Below are 18,285 nucleotides of genomic sequence, written 5' to 3' on the forward strand. Positions count from 1 at the left end.
GGTAAAGGACGCCACTATTATTCGTATTCTATCATTCAAAAAAAAAAAAAGAGAGAATGTGTAGTTTTTTATATATATAAGGAAAGAATGAAAAAAGAAAAAGTAAACTATGCTAATTGAAATATATAATGTAATAAAATAAAAAAAAGAGTATCTAAACCGATAAGAAAATCTAATAATAATAATAATAAACTAAATCTATTCCATATCCATCGGTGTAGGTTTGGTGATTTGTTCAGTAGATTTGACTTCCTTGATCAGGCCACCTTGGAACAATTCGGTATTCCATTTGGGAAAGATGCGTTTGTATAGTGATAACATCACTGTATCTTGTTGTGTCATTAGTCCATCGAATGTACACTTCATATAACCATGAGTACCAATTGATTCACGAATATGTCCCACTCGTCCATATTTGGTCGTTAATTGAACAGGCTTGAACCAATGAATATCATCTATTATATATTGATGTCAGTTCATGTGTTTGTTGTATCTTGTTGTTTTCATTACCTGTATTGAAGAACATATATCGAATCACTGCTGATCGCTTATGAACACGGAATGGATGACCACTAAGAATAATTCGTTTGGCAACAATGCGTTTTACATCCGTATTCATAAACATGCCAGTAGACACCAAAATAGGTTCTACCATAAAAGGAAAAAAGACATTGGTATGTTTGTTATTGTTGTTCACATTTTCATATTTCCTTTTTTTCTTTTTTCTTACCATTCACATCTTCAGTTTCCTTGTAAAGCATACAAGGTACTTTTCCAAAAACAACAGGCCCATAAACAGTTGCCACTGAAGATCGTCCCAATTGTAGAAATCGTTCATACTTGTGTACATTGTTGCTACCTTTGTTGGAGTTTTGTGAATAGATCGGCTTGACCTTATATCTTCGGAAACCCATATGAAGAATCATTGGATCCTATAAAATAATTAAATTTAATTTTTCTTGATTATTATCATTCCCTTCTCCTTTTACCTTGGATCGGACTGGTTCTTCATAAGCATTGTCTCGAGTGATTTGAAGATTCAAAAGGGACGATTTGTGTTCATATTGTAATAATCCAAATACAACATAGGGACGAGTCCTATCAAACATTTCTATTTCAAACCATAATGAAAACAGATCATTAGTTCCTTCGTCACTTTATTGCTTCTATCATTCCAAATTCCTTTTTCATTTAATCCATTTCCAGTTTTTTTTTTTTTTTTCCGTTCCTTTCTTCCCCATCTAGTCTTTCTTTTCTATAGAGATAAAATATCTTTTTTTTTTTTGAGTATTTACCATAAGCTCCTTTCGGCACATTCTTGATCCATAAAGTAATTCGACTTCCAGGCTTGATTTTCCCAACAATGGCTTGGCTTATCACACGACTTTTGGTACGCAAGTAGTTTTCGAATTGGAAAATACGACTATAATCCACAGGCAAATTTTCATAGGGATCCCAAGGAGATGTACGGAAAGATTGTAAACCGCGATATCTTGCAAACCTTTCCCGCGCAGGCATATGCATTGGAGTGTCAATTTCATCGGGAAACTCCTGATGTCCTTCAAATTCTTCTTTTCTTTTCTTTAGATATTCTTCGTACCTATTGACAAAATAAGTAAATAGAAAAAAAAAGTAAGTGGATTATATATAATATCTCCTTTAATCACTCCTATAATTTCTTCCTACTTACTGTCTTTGTTCTTCTTCAACATCGAGTTCATCCTCGTTTTCAACCTTTTCATTCATATCGATTTCTTCATATTCTTCTTCTTGATCATAATCCCCATTTCCAACAGGTTCTACAATGTCATCATCATTGTTGTTATCATCCACCATCATATTGGCATCTTCATCATCATCTTCTTCCAAATCACTGTAATCTTCATCATCATCGAAAATCCAAGCTGCTTGATAAGAAGAAGTACCTTTGGGAACACGTTTTTTATTGACTTGTTCTTCCTTCTGTTGCATACGACGTACACGTTCTATACAGGTTTAGGAATAGGAAGAAACACATATGAATAAAAATATCATCATCACTTTTTTTTTTCTTTCTTTCTTCTTTTACCATCAGCTTCAGCCAATTCTTCTTCGGTGGGCCAAGTTTGTTCATTTTCCATAAAGTCAGGTTCATTTTCGGCCACCAAGTCATCCTGTTCTTCAGGTACTGGGGTATCCAACACTTGTATATCTTCTTGCATATCACCACCATGATTCCGTTGAATATCTGCTGAAGTGATTTGTTCGATTTGATAATCACCAAAGTTTTGTAAATGAATTAATCGATTGGCATTGAATGGATTTCCACGAGCATATCCTGTCACCTTTAATAATCCAGTTTCCTAAATTCATAAGTAAATAAAATAATTAGCTTATTGTCACCATCATCATCATCTTCATTTTCTTTTTGATTTACTTCATTGTCAGGTTGATAATCTACTTGATCGGCTAACATATAAGGACGCAAATCACGCCACACCAAAGGTTTAGGACGTTGAGACGTAATATATCGCATTACATTCAAAGAATCAGAGTCAGTATCCAAAGAATATAAATGTTCTTGTTCTGGAAAGAATTGTTGAGTAAAGGAAACCAAGGATTTTTTGACAGCTACTTGATTCTTGGCAGGTACATTGGACATATACTATAATAATCAAAAAAAAAAAAAACAAAAACAAAAGAATAGACCAATGGTTAGTACATATATCATCATCTTTTTTTTTCACATAATCAATTGAAATAATAAAATAGATACCTGTACGACGGGTAAGACGTTAACAAGACCTTGATTGAGAATACTCAATAAACAGTTGATACCAAAAGAATCGACTTCGACATCAGCAGAGAGTAAAATAATGGCATAATCAGCAACCTTGAAAGCATCCAAGACATCATAAAAGTTGCGGCGTAAAGGAAAGAGTTGAAGTTTCTGTTTGAATCGTTCAGCATGGAGAACAGTAGGTACACCCTTTTCGACAGGAGGTTGTTGGCCCAATGACTTGTAAAGAGCAGTAATGGCAGCATCGACATCACTATCTGGACAAAGAGGTAATACAGGGACGATCTTGGGAGCACCATGACGACCTTCAAAAACACGATGAACTCGAGTTAATTCATCCCGTTTCTTTTGTTGAAGCACTTTGGCAGCATGTCGACGATCTTGTTTCGACAATGACTTGAGACCTCCACCTTGTTTGACAGATGTTCGATTCACCTTTCCCTTGGAGATTTCTTTCAATGTTCCCTTGGTGGCATGACGAGACTTGAACGGTTTGTTCGACTGGTGCATAGATCCAGGTCGATGACGGTGCATATTGATAATGTTTTGTCTTTGACAGAGAAGGCGGAAAAGAAAAAGAAAAAAAAAAAAAGAAACTGAAAAGGAGAACCAAAAAAAAAAAAAAAAAAAGCTTGAAAGGCAGACGAAATTGTAAAAGGAAACAGTCACCTCGAGGCTTTGCGGACCAAAACTTTTTGCATGAAGAGTGGTGAACTAACCATTTCTTTCGCTTCTTTTTTTTTTTTTTTTATGACCATCACTCTTCATCCCATTACTCAACTCAAAGGACATACTGCTCCTGTTCTTTGTGCCAAATATGCCAAAGATACCATTTTAGGTGACCATGTACTTGCTTCTGGTTCAGGTAAATTCCGTTTTCTATTTATGATAAAAATATCTTTTGACTTGTTCTATCTTTATATTTCAACCTAATAGAGGATAATACCTGTCGTATTTGGGATTTACGTTCACAACGTGTAGTCAAAGGAATCAAAGGTTTGCATAATCCGGTATGAAAACAAAAAAAAAAAATATTGATAACTTGGTATGTTACGAAAGCACTTACATTTTTTTTTTTTTTTTTTTTTAAAAAAAAAAATAGGTTTCTAGCGTGGAGTTTGCTCCTGTGCCTGAAAGTTCATTGCTTTACTTATCCTCTGGAACCAAGGTATCAAAATATATATATAAAAAAAAGGAAACAATATATTTGGTGATATATGGTTTAATATCTTTGTTCATTCTTTAGGTTTTCACATATGATATACGAAACACAAGTATGATTCTATCTGAAGCTACTAGGGAATACGATTTCAGTAGTGATGAAATTAATTCTGTAAGTAACTTTATCATTTTATTTGTTCAACTTGCTCATTCAATTTAATTAGATCGATGTCAATGGAAAACATACATATCTGGCTACAGCAGACGACAATGGTGAAGTGAAAATAAGTAAGTGCGAGTAATTTATATTTATCATAAAAGAAAAAGAAGCATCTAATCATCTTTTCCTTTTATATATATATATATATATATATATATATTCTTCAGTTGATCTGGCTACTCATACTATATTCAAGAAAATGACAAAGAAGCATGGAAATGTAGGTTCAAGAAAAAGATATAGTACCTTTTTTCTTTTTAACAAGTCTGACCGTTTTTATATTAGTTATGTATGTCTGTCAAGTTTAGTCAACGAATGACCTGGGAAGGTATAAGAAAAATTGAACAAGTAGGAAATGATATTAAAAAAATTAGATTAACACCTTTGATTCATTTAATCTAGTGTGGTCGGGCGGATTGGATTGCAAGATTTATCGATGGGACTACTCTAGGGGGAAACCGTTGGACATCATAAATACAAGTAAATAATTGAATACTAAAAAAAAAAAAAAAGGAGGGAATAAGTCGAAAAAGAATAAAAAAGAATAACTCATGTTTTCTTTATTGTCTATTAGCATCAAGCGAACCCTCAGCATCACAAATGTTTAACCCTCCTTTTGTCTACACTCTTGGATCTTCTTTGGATGGAAATTGGATTGCTGCTGGTTTAGGGGATGCATCCATTCAGCTTTTTAACTTTGGTGATAAGAAGAAGAAAAAACAGCAACTGGATACCAATCCTAGAGAAATACGGTTGGAAAATGGTCATACCAATATGGTCAATTGTTTGTAAGTTCATATCCTTGAAAATAAAACGAATATAGAAAAAAATCGCTATTTTGATTAATTCATTTCTTTCCCCTGATTATCATTTTTTTTTTAATTAGATCATTCTTACCTCTATTGGATGGTAATAATACCTTTGCACATTTGTTATCAGGTTCAGTCAATGGTTCTTTGGCATTATGGCGTCTACCTCATCACCTTGATGACGTGACTGATCATCATCATCAATTACAAGAAACTCTAGAGAAATATCAATTGGACGACTCGATAGCACGATTGAATCATTTGGAATCATATTCATTGGATGGAACATCAACTCAACTGGCAGTGGCTGGTGTAGGCACTCAATGCAATCTAGGGGTACTGAATCTTTATTCTCTATTATAGAATTTGACTCCTGTTTTATATCGACTTATTTTAGTTATTATTCGTAATCAAATCTATGTTTTATTATAGTTGTTGTAGACTTTATTGTAGTTTTAAAATAAATATCACTAATATTCTTTTTTTTTTCTTAAGATCGAAGATGATGTCTAATCTTATTTTGTTTTATTTACTGTGAAACATTGATTCTATGGAAATTTTACTGTAGTTGTAAGGTCTATGTGGAAATGCTAAGGGAATGAATTGATTGCTTTACATTAATTAGAACGATGAATGATGATAACGTTTTCATTTTTTTTTTTTGATAACAAACTCGCGTTTATCGTTGTTGCTACATACACACAAAAAAAAAATAATCATCCAATCATTTAATGAAACAAGAGCATGAAATCGCCGGCATGCACATTAGGATGATGATGCTTGATAGTATTTCTATTACCGTGTTTGGTATCCGGAAGAAGGCAACCGATGATAGAGAGGAGTTTTAATCGAAGGCAAAAATATATGGTTAATGTATTATCACAAACTATTAGTCAGTTCTTTGCTGAGTCTTTTGGCTTTGCCACTACTAGTGATAACATTATACCTATCGTGACTCAATCATCATGTATCATATTATTATTATTATTATTATTATTTAATCATCATAGTATCATTTTATAATCATTCCATCATTATCATCCATCACCTTTCGTTTATTATTCATCGATCATCATCACCATAAAAGGCCATTCAGTTGGACCCCGACAAATGTCAAGAAAAGAAATTCAGGGGTAACCTAAATAATCCAAACAACAAAGGGTTTTTCTGTTATCCTGATTGTTTTTGTTTATAAAGAGAAACATCTTTTTTCCAATCAAATTGAAGATACAGTTCAAAACGTGCTTACTTTATTGAATGAGTCTATTCATCGTGTAACCAAAACAGAGGTCAAAGGAAAATGAATGAGATCGATACAACAATCACAAAACGGTATGATAGAAAAAAAGAAATAGGAGCATGAGTCATTTTCTTGCATGATTTAGTATCTTTTTTTTTCTTTTTTCTTTTTCTTTTTTTTTTTTTTTTTTTTACCCTTGCATTAAACTTTGAGTAAAAGATGAAGAAATTTTTTTTGACTAGAAAGGAAGAAACATGTGTTGATTTTAAATCTGATAAGAAGATCCAAACTCTGTTTAGAATGAATGATTGACAAGGATTGCAACATTTCCAAAAATAAACAAAAAAAAAAACCAACTAAAACGAGGTAGGCCTTTTTTTTTCTTTATTATTTCTCGGGATGATTGACACGTGGATGAAAGAATACCATTCTGCTTAATAAACAATGATGATGTCGAGATTCGATATGGTGTTAACTTCCAAACATCTTTTCATAATACATAGATAAAAAAAAGCTTTTTTTTATTATTATAGAAAAAAAAAGAAAGAATGTGATGGGGAATATAAACCATGGTTTGTAACAATATTGTCATGGAAACTAAGTACTAGATGAAGTGATATATAAAAAGAAAAATATGTATAAATGCAATCGATTGTATAAAAAAAAAAGAAAACCAGTTTTTTCATATATACCATGTATGTAAAAAAGAAATGAAATAGATAAAGAAAAAGAATCATATATAAAAGAAGATAATATGCATGTTTTTGGAGTGTGATGATGTGACCAAAAAAAGAATGACAAAGGTGACCATAAAAATCCAAAAGGAGAGACAAGGAGACAAAAAAAAGAGATCGCCGTTGATTGCTTATCAATGTTATCAAAAAAAAAAAAATAGCCAAAATAATAGTAGTCAAAAGTATAGTGTCACCAATGAAAAAAAAAAATGAGAAAGAGGAGATAGGTAATGAGAAATGCAGCAGTGAGAAAAAAAAAGAAAACAAAACAAAACAATCAAATGGTATATTCCTTAAGGATAAACAGGACAATGTTCTGATAAAGAAAAATAAAGAGAATATTAGATGATTGTGATGATGATGACGATTGATCTTACTTGTTTTGTGATTAGGTGACCCACATACTGCACAACTTGATCCTTCGTCATGATCTTTCTTCAACATTGTAGTAGATGATTGCGTAAACATGATATATAGTAAAAAAAATAAAATAAAACGTACAATAGAATCAAATAATAATAATAAAAAGTATATACAGAAGAAAGAAAAAAAAAAGAAAGAACAAAAAAAAAAAATAAACAAAAAAAAAAAGGGTAATGGCAAAAGAAATATTTATATGTCCACGTTTTCCAACCAAAAAGACGAAAATAGACATGCCGATACTTTCACTGACAGGCGGAGACGTAACACTAAATCTCATTCACCAACTATATGACTTTGTTCCTTATCGCGATGAATCTATACTATCCACCAAAAAAAAAAAAAAAAAAAGGCCAACGAAGAAATGAAATTACCCTGATTCCCTTTTGTTTTTTTTTTTTCTGTCATCCCCTTATCTAGCCAGTAAATCCGATTTCTATCGAAAATAAATACCCGTCTCTCCCCCCACCCTTTTCATCCCAACATACAGAAGAGGTGAATTAAAAAAAAAAAAGAGAATGCCAAGTGCAACCATTTGATTGATACCCCGATGTCTCCATTAAAAAATCCCAGTTTTCATCGATACGGTATCACATGGTATTCACAATCAAAAAAAAAAAAATCATCATCACAAAATGTCAAACTGACAGCTATCATGATCAAGTGATTTTTTTTTTTTGTATCTATTATGTTTCGGAACGATAAGCGTACATGCTGCAGTGATGATGAACGAAATTTTTTTTTCTCGCTACAATTTTCAAAACGCCACAAATTTATCACCTCATAAGGGTATAAGTTCAAGTCATTTCTCGACCTTTTTTTTGGATATTCATTTTAGCCCGAACCATCCCGTGTGTGTGTAAATCATGCTGTTGATATATAAGTACATGTATATATATATATATGCAAGAAAAAGGGGTGGATATCAATCTATACAGTGATAAGCAATCAAAGAGCATATAAACAAAGATATTGTGGTTCCTCCTTTCTTTTATTGATTGGTATCTTTTTTCTTTAAAAATAATAATAATAATAATAATAATAATGATACTATCACTAAAAAGAACTCTCTGTCTATCCATTCAACAAGAAGAAGCCAACAATTTCTTGAACCTAGTTAGTGCAGCCTTTACATCAGGTTCACCTTCCAAAAATTCCACTAATCCAAGCTGTGCTCTTGTGTGTCGAAGTGCTTCTTGTTCATCAAAGCGATAAGATTCACGTTTCGAATGCAACCAGTGTTGTTGTCGTTGTAAGTGTTGAATATGTCGTTCTAAGCGATCATTCTCTTGCAATAATTGATTGGTTGAAGTCCATGTGCCACTAGCCATATCATCCATTTGCTGTTGTAATCGTTGATTTTCCATTTTGATTTGTGCCATTTGTAATTCCAATTGATGTTCCCGCATCGTCTTCATTACATTGTCCACGTTCATCACAGCCAAATGATAATGTGTTTGGTCTACTAGTATATACATAGAAAAAAAGATACTTCAGTCCATTGATTTTTTTTTCTTTCACTTTTCAGTTTATAACCATTACCTTGGTAATCAGATAATGATGATAGTGCAGCAGAATCGTCATGATCATCATGATCATCATCTTCAGCATTATTATGATAATCATCCTCATCATCATCATGATCTTCATTTTCAGCATCATCATGATCATCATCATTCATTAATGAACCTATTGGATAAAAAAAAAGGAGGTTAGTATTGCTTCTGAGATATGATACTAAAAAATAAAAACAATAATAGGCATTATTTACCTGGATGTTGTAATGTTTCATCAGATGAATATGTGTCTAATAAATAGAATGAAACATATAAATCATTTGTATTAAATCATATTCCCCCCTTTCCCCCTTTTTTTTTAATACACCAAAAAAAAAAAAAAAGAAAAGATAAAAATAGGATAATTACCTTCTTTGATTGAAAGTAAACCAATGATAGAAGAGGAAGAAGAGGATATAGAAGAAGAAGACTTGGTAGTTTGTGAACAAGGAATAAAAGTTGAATGTTGAGAAGATAGATTTTTTCCTAGTGGATTGTTGTACCAGGCAACAGGATGAAGTGGCAAATTGGGAGGAGGGATATTGTAAAACGAACCAGCGTCAAAATGATCATCATCTTCGTCATCATATTCCGTAGATGAAAAAGTACAAGTAGTTGGTGTATAACAAGTTGCTCGTAAATGATCCACTACATGAGGTACTGATAATCTATGTTGTTGATGTTGTTGTTGCTGTTGTATAAATGTAACAGGTCGTCTTCGTATTTGAGGTTCATAATGATCGATGATAGGTTGATGATTTTGTATAGAATGAGGACGTTTTGATATAATAGGTGGAGATGATGATGATGTATGCTTGTTAGTAAAAAAACGAGGACGATCATTCCATTTATCACGCCAACGGTTCAATGTATTGAATCTTTTATCACCTATTGAACGTCGACGTGTATGTGGTGATGAAGTATGTGTGACTTTATCATGTACTTTACTAAGTATCTTTTTAAATTCCATTAAAATAAAAATAAAAATAAAATAAAATAAAAAAATGAAAGAAAGAAAGAAAGAAAGAAAGAAAAAAAAAAGAAAGAAGAAAATATAAAATATTCTTCATTTAAGGGGGGAAAGGGATTTCGTTCATTACGCAGCTGAATTTAAATAAGCATAAAATATGAGAAAAAAAAAAAAGGGGGGGAAAGAGTCCATTCCAAACAAAAAAAAAAAAAATCAATTCGTATTGATAAATAACTAGATTTTATGCAAGCACAGATCAAAAAGGAGAAATCATCACTTATTACTGACAACAACAAAAAGAGAAAGAGTGGGGAACCTAAGGAGAACTGTTGAGACGCCGCTGGTTACGCCTCGGATGAGAGTTAGCCCTGTTGTAGTACAAAAAAAAAAAAGTATTCTAGTGAAAAAAAAATTTTCTTTTTATTCATAAAAAAAAAAGAATGATTTTTTTTTTTCTTCTTCTTTTTCTTTTTCTTCTTCATCATTTAACCCATTCCCTTTCCTTTCTTTTTTTTTTTACCTTTCCTTTCCTTTTAACCTTTATCTCTTATTAAAACCCCAGTCTATCCTTATTTAACTTTTTTTTATTCATTCTCCTCACCAATAATATATATATATATTCATCATGACTGAACTCTCTTTATCCACGTCTACTAACCAGTATGATTACATGGTTAATATCAATCCTTCCATGGTACAAAAGGTTTCCAGTCCTGAAGATATGAATACTTCTCCACCGGTATCGTATGATGATTCCACTCAACAATATGCATATCAAGGTAATAAATAATAATAAATAATAATAATAATAATAATAATAAAAGAAGAAATGGTGAACAGTAGTAAGCTATTCAAGGGGCAACCTAAAAAAAAAAAAAAGGAGGAAATTAACTTTTTATTATTATTATTATTATTACTTGTTAGAATATGCATTTCAACAAATGCCTTTAGGTTATCCACCTGTTTATCCTGTTCCTCGTTTTGATCAAACTACTACTACTGCTACTACGACTTATTACGAACCACAACGACTTGTCCAACAACATCCCAATAGTCCAGATTCTATTTCTTCTACTTCATCACCACCTACCCCTCCATCTACTACAACTTCAGCTTTATCTCGTACAGTTACCATGCATCCTTCATCATCTACTTCAACTATCTCATCCACTTCTTCTTCTTCTTCATCTCTCGCTACAGCAAATTCATCCACTCCTTATACAAATATTCTTACTTCTCAAGCTCTTGATCATAATACTACTCCTACAATGATCAATCCTCTTGTACCTTCTTCTTTTTCAAATGCTACAACTGCTCGTGTCAAAGAAACAATCGCTCGTGCAAATTCAGTACCCATGGAATTCTATCATACTGAATTTTTGGAATATTCAAAAGAAACTTATGAGCGTAAAATGGATGCCAAACGAAATAAACGCAAACGACCTCAACAAAACAACAATATTGTACGTGATGAATCATTATCACAACAGGAACATAATAACAAACGATCCAAAAAACAACAACAACAACAACAACAAAATGAATTAGTGGATGATAAAGAAGATTCTGAAGATGATTTAGATGAAGATGATTTGGATAAGGTGGCTAATGCGTAAGTTAAAATCTATATTTATCATTTTTTTATTTTTATTTTTATTAATTGATTTTTTTTTTTTTTTTTTTTTTTTTTTTAGTCAAGGTCTTAGTAGTGCTGAACTTCGACGTCAAATTCATATTCAATCAGAACAAAAACGTCGTGCTCAAATTAAAGATGGTTTTGATGAATTACGAAAACATTTACCGGGCTGTAATAACAAAAAGATGAGCAAGGCTGCTTTATTGACAAGAAGTAAGTTTATATAATAATATCATATCATTCTTATACTTAACTTTTTTTTTTTTTTTATATATAGCCGTACAACAAATCCAACATTTGAAATCAATGCAATCTGAATTACTCGCTGAAGTAGAACGTCTTGTCCAAGAAAATGAAAACTTGAAAAAGTAAGTATGGAAATATACATTTATAAAGAAGGAGTAGAATCTAATCACATTTATGCTATGTAGGTTTCAACATGGTGTTCTTCAAAGACAGGCTATGGAAAAAATGTACAACTTTTGATCATTCTCTTTCCTTTTTTTTTAGTGTTTTTACTTTTTTACTTCTTTGTGTTTATTTATGATTCATCTTTTTCTTTTATATTTACTGTTTTTTTTTCATGGATTCCCTTGCTTTATGATTTCTTACTTTTTTTTTTTTGATCTCCCTAGTATCTTTTCCCTTTCTTTAATACCGTTTTTTTCTTATTTGTATCTTCTTTCCCGTTTTATATTCTCTCTCTTCATTCCCTCCCTCTTTTTTTTTTTTTTCTTTTTTCTTTTTTCTTTTTTCTCTTTTCTCTTTTCTTGTATCTTGTTTTAGTTTCGTTTCTCTCTCCCAATAATAAATAAAAAAAACTTCTTTTTTCTCCTCTCGTTATTATAATGATGATTATCTTATGACGATGATTCCTCCTTTTTTTTCAATTATTCGGTTTAATTGTATAAGGTTTGGTATGGTACTACCAATGTCTGAATATCGATTGTCTATCATGATAGGTTATGGTACCTATTACTTTCTTAAGCGTGATGGATTCTATTAGTATTATTATTATTTCGTTTTTTTTTTTTTTAAAAAAAAAGAAAGTATATTTCAGCTGTGTATGGAACAAAAAAAAAGTATTTATACTTTGAATACATGTGGTAGGAGGAATAATTGATAATGATAATTGAGGATGTGGAGAATCAATGTGCATTAGCAATGAATAAGTAATATTGGGAAAAAAAAGTTCTGTTACACATTTACCAAAAAAGAGTCTATCTATAGCGTGCACGTGCATAGTAACTTGAATGTAGTCTTTTTAATATTAAAAAAGCAAAGACTATATCATTTTTCATTTAAAGTATTAAAGACGACTAAACCATGTTTGATATGGTTCTTGTTGCATATTTTAATCAGATTATACTAATAATCAATTCTTGTTTTTTTTTCTTTCTTTTGTATAATTAAAAGTGTGGATGCTTAGCCTTATGATGAGAATGTGGAACAGACCATCAACAAAACCATGAAGCGGATGATGAAATCTTACTTTAGATGGTGTTGGGACCACAGAAAAAAAAAATAGTTCGCGGTTCTTTGGTTCTTTGTTTCTTTTCTTTCCTTTTTCTTCTTCTTCTTCTTTTTTCTTTTTCTCAACAGTATCGACATGATTCTCTTGTAGTATTAAATACTCATTCACACACGCATACTTTATCTCTCTTTATATTTGATATTTTATTTTTCTCGTTTATACCATTCTTACTTCTTTCTTCTTTACATTTGATACCTCTTCTTCGAAGATTCATATACTCACACACACACATATATATATATACCTTTATACACTGTACATTATGGATGTCAGTCTTGTCAAGACAAAGGATATCAAAGGTAATAAGAAAAAAAATAGAAAAGAAAAAAAGTCTATAGATCACTCACCTCTTTCTAGTCAAAGTCTTTTATTCATTCAAAGGTTCTGATACTATATGTTTATGTTGTTACCAAACTGAAGCATCTATCCATTCTCAGCACCAAAAATTTGTCTCCATTCCTCTTCGACCTTGTTTATTAAGTTTATGTGCTTCTTGGTAAGTGAGCTGAGAAAATGAAATAAACAGAGGAAACACTTCTTTGGCTAATTCAATCTTTTTTTTCTTTGTAGTCCAGATATGTTTCTTCAACCTGATTCTGATTGTGCTGTATATAGTGCCCATTTTCAAGCAACTAATATCTTCAACAAAGATGTACTAACAATCGAGGAATTCATATGGGAAGGTCATGGTTTAGTTTCTTGGATATTGGAAGGTCATCAACATACTAATCATCATGTCAACGGTAAACTCTATCAACATCATATAGAAGTCAAACTCCAATTACATAAGGTAAAAATTCTACTTTTTTTTTCCATCTTTCTTGAATACTAACAAACTGTTATATATAGACTCCTCGCATGACTACTACTGAATACTATCAAGAACTTATAAGAACAAATCCTCAAATCACTTCATCTCAACCAAAGGTAAAAAGATATCATACAAATCTTGTATCAAATGGGATTCTGGAATTTTATTTTAATGATTCATTTATTTCCTATTATTAGGTACGACAAGGATTTCATTTGATTACTTCCACTAAACAAACAAGATCTCCATCATCACCTCGTTCGTCAATGACTACTCCTGTACCATGTTTGAATTCTTATGATAATAATAATAATCATCGTCATAAAGTATTGGAGACGCATCAACCACATGAATCTCGATTACCGCCTTTACTCTTTCATGCAACCACTCCGACATCATCACCGAAAAGGAAACGCTCATTATCATCATCATCATTATCTACATCTTCATCATCAACGGATAGACAACCATTCTCTTCTCATTCTACATTTGATATCACCTCAGCAAAGAACACCAATAACAACAACAATGAAATCAATAAATTGTCAACTTGTCAATCAATGACTTCATTACCATCTCCATCAACTCTACTTGAATGGCGATCTTCAACCACTGCAATCAAATCACCTACTCTTGTATCACAACCATCAGCTCCGCCATTACCTGCTTCTTCTTCTTCTTCCTTTACACAATCTAATTTTTCTTCGAATGCACGACGAAAAAAACGGGATACCAAGCCACCCAATGTTGATGATATCCGAACATTTATTCAAATTGAACAAGATGAACAAGGCAATTACTGTTTGCCTGTGGAGATTGATTCTTGGACCGTATATTCCCTTGGTCATGTTGTTTATGATCGTCCTGCATTTCATAATCAACGATATATATATCCTGTTGGTTATAAAGTGAAAAAGTAAGAATAAATGGATTATAAATATCATATAAACTCATTTTCTTTTTATTTATTTTGGAAAATAGATGGTACAGAAGTATGGTGGATCCCAAAAGTGATACTCAATATGTTTGTGAAATTTTGGATGGTGGTCAAGAACCTGTGGTACGTTAGTCATTAAAAAAAAAAAAAAAAAAAAGAAAAAAAAAACTTTATTATATATTCAGAATTTCTTTGACTCATCACGTTTCTTCTTTATAGTTCCGGTTACAAGCAGATGATGATCCTTTAAATGTTTATACTGGACCAACTCCTACAACAGTATGGACAATTGCTGTTAGACAGTAAGTAGGAATTATATTTTATATATATAAATATTTAATTTTCATTTTTTTTTTTTCTATTAGAGCATTTGCAATTCGAAATATGGATTATGGACATAATCCTGTAGGTCCTGACTTTTTCGGTTTACGGAAAAATACAATAGCAAAGATGATACAAGATTTACCCAACGCTGACAAATGTAGCAACTATATATGGCAACAATTCTCTGTGGCAAATCTAGGCAAACCAGCAAAACGGCGCATGTACTTTCCACCACAAGCAAGATAATCATCTCTCTTCCTTCTCCCCCCTTTTTTTTTTTCTGTGCATCTATGGCATGGTTCTTTTTTTGGCAAAGGCGGAGATTCTGTGGATTTTTTTTTTTTTTTTTTTTTTGGGATGAAATGTTTTTTCTTTTTTTTTCTTTTTTTTTTTTCTTTCTTTCTTTTTAACTCTTCCCCCCCTGGATACATTTACGGTAGTTCTTTCTTTCTGTCTGTCTTTATACATCTTGATATTAGTTTAGTTATCTATTGGGGTTGATCAATTTGATGAAAATAAACACTATTTTATCCTTCGAAAACAACAAGAGCAACAAGATCAATATAAACCTGTCATTACCAATACCTTAAATCATTCTTCTTTCGATCAATCATTTTATATGGATACCACTTCTTCTTCGCCTTTGATCCCAGTTTCTCTTTCTTCTGGTGAATCAAAATCTACCTATCGACAAGAACTTTATTGGCTTTTAAAGAATGCTCTTCCTTTGGTCATCAGTTACCTCTTACAAAACAGTCTTCAAAGTGTCTCTGTTATCAGTGCTGGTCATTTGGTAAAAAAAAAAAAAAAAAAAATCATATTGTTAACAGTCATTCGGTTTCTCTCTCTGTTGTTTAGGGATCAACTGAATTGGCAGCTGCTTCATTAGCATCCATGTTTGTGACAGTGACGGGTTTGTCGACCGTGATGGGCACGACATTATGTCTAGATACACTTTGTTCTCAAGCATATACGAGCCGAGATTGTGATAAACGCGTGGTAGGACTTCATGTACAACGGTGTTTGGTATTCTTGTCTCTCCTTTTCATCCCCATCATGACCCTTTGGTGGTATGCCCAAGAAGTGTTCCTCTTACTTCGACAAGATCCTGATGTGGCCTACCTATCTGGTAGATTTGTACAATGGATGATCCTGGCCCTACCTGCCTTTGCCTTGTTTGAATCCCTCAAAAAAATGTTGCAAGCTCAAGGTCTGTTCCGTGCTCCGACGTATGTTTTATTTGTTGGTGCTCCTTTCAATGTCCTGGCAAGTTATACCCTGGTGTGGCATACATCTTTAGGTTTTATCGGCGCCCCCATTGCTGCTGTACTTACTTACTGGCTTTTGGTATTGCTCCTGGTAGTTTATATTATTCATGTGGATGGGTCTCAAGTATGGCCGAAATGGCAATGGTATCGTACGCATCGTGTAGGCGGTGTATTGGATCGACATGCCTATGGACCTATGCTCAAACTGGCTGTTCCTGGCATCTTATTGATATGTAGTGAAAACTGGGCATATGAAATCATTGCATTGGCTTCAAGTTGGATTGATACCAGTGGAACGACAAGTCAAGGCGCTCAATCAGTCATCATCACGTCCGTCGCCATGTTATACACCATCCCTTTTGGTGTGGGGATCTCTGCAGCAAATAGAGTAGGAAATGCATTAGGTGCTCAACGACCAAAACAAGCAGCGATGGCATCCAAGGTAGCATTAGCGGCAGCATGTGTAGTAGCTTCGATCAACGCTTCCATGTTGGTTTTCTTCCGGCATCAATGGGGTTATCTATTCACGGATGATGAAGACGTTGTGATGGCAGTAAGTAAGGTTTTGCCTATTGTTGCCGTCTTTATATTTGGAGACAACATGGCTGGTATTGCGGATGGTATTCTGAATGGACAAGGTCGACAACATGTGGGTGCTTGGTTCAATTTGGCCGCTTATTATCTTTCGTCCTTGCCTTTGGGTTTTTATCTCTGCTTTTCCATAGGTTTGGGTTTGGCTGGAATCTGGATTGGCTTGATGATTTCTTTATTGGCGGTTGCTATTGCTACCATGTTTGTCGTATGGCGCTCGGATTGGCCTCAACAAGCTGAAATTGCAAGACTTCGTGCTAGTTTAGAAGCAAAAGAATTAGATTAAATAAATAGAATAATAATAATAATAAAAAGGCCTGCATGAAATAAGATTGTGTCTCCGCTCTCTCTCTCTCTTTTTTTTTTTTGTCTCGTTTTTTTTTTTTCACTTCTTTTTTTTTTTTTTTCAATTCCTTTTAGTCTTCACTTTTTTTTTAATTTAATGTCAATAGAAATAGATCATGACGGATAAAATCCAACCGCCAGCACCACCACAATATACAGGACTTCCGGTACATTCATCACAACAACAAGGAGGAGATTATCCTGGAAATCAAGGTGGTAGTACTATGGGCCGTGATGCTCTGGTCTACGATCCCACGACAGGTCAACCCATGTTATCCAGCCTCACCGTCCAACGTCACCAGATAGAGACTTCCCTTGGTCCCGTTTGTCCTCAAGATCGTGGCTATCATTCTTTACGCATGCACTATACAACGAAATCTCTCTTGTTTGCTATTCTCATCATTCCATATTGTTGTGGTTATCGTGGTCGTCGTGTGGTAAATCAATATATAGATAGTTGGTATTCAACTCATTTTTTTTTTTTTTTTTTTTTTTTAGTGTCAATGTACAAAGTGTAATCAAAAATTTCCTTCTATTATATTGCCGGAACCCTGATATGTTGCCATGGATTTTTTTTTTTGTTGTTTAGTTAGTTCTTATTTGTGTATCCAATAAAGTTATTCCTTTTACTTTTATTTCAAGAGTTATCACTTTAAGCCCTCAGGATTATTTTGGAAGTTGTATCTTTATAGCTAGCGTTACGTTGATGTGTTTTTTTTTTTTTTATTTGCAAAGCAAGATGAATCAAGTCCATCCTCTCTACAAGTCTTTGAAGATCATCTTAGAGTCTATGAGCTTCTAATGAAATAGATGTCACATGTTCCTTCATAAAAATTTGACAAGGCCAATTTCAACTATCATGAAATCACCATAAAGCACCAGCGATAAAGAATCATAGGTTGATGATGGCATCTGATTTTCTTTTTTTTTTTTGTGAAACAAGCCTATGA

General features: G+C 32.8%; 6 protein-coding genes across 6 annotated transcripts; 4 read left to right on the forward strand and 2 right to left on the reverse strand.

The window, feature by feature from the left end:
- Positions 1 to 63: 63 nt before the first annotated feature.
- On the reverse strand, positions 64 to 3,365 carry BX664DRAFT_332799 (uncharacterized protein). The gene is made up of 9 exons (XM_051545398.1): positions 2,756 to 3,365; positions 2,417 to 2,644; positions 2,069 to 2,342; positions 1,691 to 1,985; positions 1,296 to 1,600; positions 990 to 1,111; positions 731 to 932; positions 511 to 648; positions 64 to 455 (listed from the first exon to the last, which is right to left on the reverse strand). The coding sequence occupies exons 1-9, from the start codon at positions 3,311 to 3,313 to the stop codon at positions 199 to 201; spliced, it is 2,379 nt and encodes a 792-aa protein (XP_051400195.1). The 5' UTR covers positions 3,314 to 3,365; the 3' UTR covers positions 64 to 198.
- A 154-nt stretch (positions 3,366 to 3,519) lies between these two features.
- On the forward strand, positions 3,520 to 5,440 carry BX664DRAFT_332801 (WD40-repeat-containing domain protein). The gene is made up of 10 exons (XM_051545399.1): positions 3,520 to 3,644; positions 3,716 to 3,789; positions 3,882 to 3,947; positions 4,026 to 4,112; positions 4,165 to 4,228; positions 4,328 to 4,380; positions 4,446 to 4,488; positions 4,563 to 4,640; positions 4,735 to 4,948; positions 5,047 to 5,440. Exons 1-10 carry the CDS (start codon positions 3,530 to 3,532, stop codon positions 5,330 to 5,332), a joined length of 1,080 nt encoding a protein of 359 aa, XP_051400196.1. The 5' UTR covers positions 3,520 to 3,529; the 3' UTR covers positions 5,333 to 5,440.
- Positions 5,441 to 8,402: 2,962 nt separating this feature from the next.
- BX664DRAFT_332805 (uncharacterized protein) lies at positions 8,403 to 9,948 on the reverse strand. Its single transcript, XM_051545400.1, has 4 exons — positions 9,289 to 9,948; positions 9,135 to 9,170; positions 8,906 to 9,052; positions 8,403 to 8,825 (listed from the first exon to the last, which is right to left on the reverse strand). The coding sequence occupies exons 1-4, from the start codon at positions 9,887 to 9,889 to the stop codon at positions 8,446 to 8,448; spliced, it is 1,164 nt and encodes a 387-aa protein (XP_051400197.1). The 5' UTR covers positions 9,890 to 9,948; the 3' UTR covers positions 8,403 to 8,445.
- A 424-nt stretch (positions 9,949 to 10,372) lies between these two features.
- Positions 10,373 to 12,234, forward strand: BX664DRAFT_132534 (uncharacterized protein). Its single transcript, XM_051539815.1, has 4 exons — positions 10,373 to 11,501; positions 11,584 to 11,738; positions 11,803 to 11,893; positions 11,957 to 12,234. Exons 1-4 carry the CDS (start codon positions 10,831 to 10,833, stop codon positions 12,009 to 12,011), a joined length of 972 nt encoding a protein of 323 aa, XP_051400198.1. The 5' UTR covers positions 10,373 to 10,830; the 3' UTR covers positions 12,012 to 12,234.
- A 1,402-nt stretch (positions 12,235 to 13,636) lies between these two features.
- BX664DRAFT_365443 (F/Y-rich N-terminus-domain-containing protein) lies at positions 13,637 to 15,377 on the forward strand (the record flags this gene model as incomplete). Its single annotated transcript, XM_051548474.1, has 6 exons — positions 13,637 to 13,849; positions 14,068 to 14,422; positions 14,522 to 14,786; positions 14,852 to 14,930; positions 15,027 to 15,109; positions 15,173 to 15,377. The coding sequence occupies 6 exons, from the start codon at positions 13,637 to 13,639 to the stop codon at positions 15,375 to 15,377; spliced, it is 1,200 nt and encodes a 399-aa protein (XP_051400199.1).
- A 117-nt stretch (positions 15,378 to 15,494) lies between these two features.
- On the forward strand, positions 15,495 to 17,970 carry BX664DRAFT_280238 (mate-domain-containing protein). Its single transcript, XM_051541476.1, has 4 exons — positions 15,495 to 15,924; positions 15,990 to 17,250; positions 17,477 to 17,772; positions 17,834 to 17,970. Exons 1-4 carry the CDS (start codon positions 15,751 to 15,753, stop codon positions 17,888 to 17,890), a joined length of 1,788 nt encoding a protein of 595 aa, XP_051400200.1. The 5' UTR covers positions 15,495 to 15,750; the 3' UTR covers positions 17,891 to 17,970.
- The last annotated feature ends 315 nt before the right edge of the window (positions 17,971 to 18,285 follow it).

This window comes from Halteromyces radiatus (assembly GCF_025201355.1).
Source record: "Halteromyces radiatus strain CBS 162.75 chromosome Unknown BX664scaffold_4, whole genome shotgun sequence".
In the NCBI taxonomy this organism is placed as follows: Eukaryota; Fungi; Mucoromycota; class Mucoromycetes; order Mucorales; family Cunninghamellaceae; genus Halteromyces; species Halteromyces radiatus.

What these genes read in the sequence shown, in the direction of transcription:
- BX664DRAFT_332801 (XM_051545399.1), top strand. Translation starts at nt 3,530, where the DNA reads ATGACCATCACTCTTCATCCCATTACTCAACTCAAAGGACATACTGCT. An exon ending in GTAGTGATGAAATTAATTCT is followed by an intron (nt 4,113 to 4,164) that starts GTAAGTAACTTT and finishes CAATTTAATTAG; the next exon opens with ATCGATGTCAATGGAAAACA. An exon ending in TGACAAAGAAGCATGGAAAT is followed by an intron (nt 4,381 to 4,445) that starts GTAGGTTCAAGA and finishes TTTTTATATTAG; the next exon opens with TTATGTATGTCTGTCAAGTT.
- BX664DRAFT_132534 (XM_051539815.1), top strand. Translation starts at nt 10,831, where the DNA reads ATGCCTTTAGGTTATCCACCTGTTTATCCTGTTCCTCGTTTTGATCAA. An exon ending in TTGGATAAGGTGGCTAATGC is followed by an intron (nt 11,502 to 11,583) that starts GTAAGTTAAAAT and finishes TTTTTTTTTTAG; the next exon opens with TCAAGGTCTTAGTAGTGCTG. An exon ending in GAAAATGAAAACTTGAAAAA is followed by an intron (nt 11,894 to 11,956) that starts GTAAGTATGGAA and finishes TATGCTATGTAG; the next exon opens with GTTTCAACATGGTGTTCTTC.
- BX664DRAFT_332805 (XM_051545400.1), bottom strand. Translation starts at nt 9,889, where the DNA reads ATGGAATTTAAAAAGATACTTAGTAAAGTACATGATAAAGTCACACAT. An exon ending in TGAAACATTACAACATCCAG is followed by an intron (nt 9,053 to 9,134) that starts GTAAATAATGCC and finishes TTTATCCAATAG; the next exon opens with GTTCATTAATGAATGATGAT. An exon ending in ATCATTATCTGATTACCAAG is followed by an intron (nt 8,826 to 8,905) that starts GTAATGGTTATA and finishes ATATACTAGTAG; the next exon opens with ACCAAACACATTATCATTTG.
- BX664DRAFT_280238 (XM_051541476.1), top strand. Translation starts at nt 15,751, where the DNA reads ATGGATACCACTTCTTCTTCGCCTTTGATCCCAGTTTCTCTTTCTTCT. An exon ending in TTATCAGTGCTGGTCATTTG is followed by an intron (nt 15,925 to 15,989) that starts GTAAAAAAAAAA and finishes TCTGTTGTTTAG; the next exon opens with GGATCAACTGAATTGGCAGC. An exon ending in AATTGCAAGACTTCGTGCTA is followed by an intron (nt 17,251 to 17,476) that starts GTTTAGAAGCAA and finishes TCCAACCGCCAG; the next exon opens with CACCACCACAATATACAGGA.
- BX664DRAFT_332799 (XM_051545398.1), bottom strand. Translation starts at nt 3,313, where the DNA reads ATGCACCGTCATCGACCTGGATCTATGCACCAGTCGAACAAACCGTTC. An exon ending in ATTATCAACCTGACAATGAA is followed by an intron (nt 2,343 to 2,416) that starts GTAAATCAAAAA and finishes TTATGAATTTAG; the next exon opens with GAAACTGGATTATTAAAGGT. An exon ending in ATATATGTTCTTCAATACAG is followed by an intron (nt 456 to 510) that starts GTAATGAAAACA and finishes AATATATAATAG; the next exon opens with ATGATATTCATTGGTTCAAG.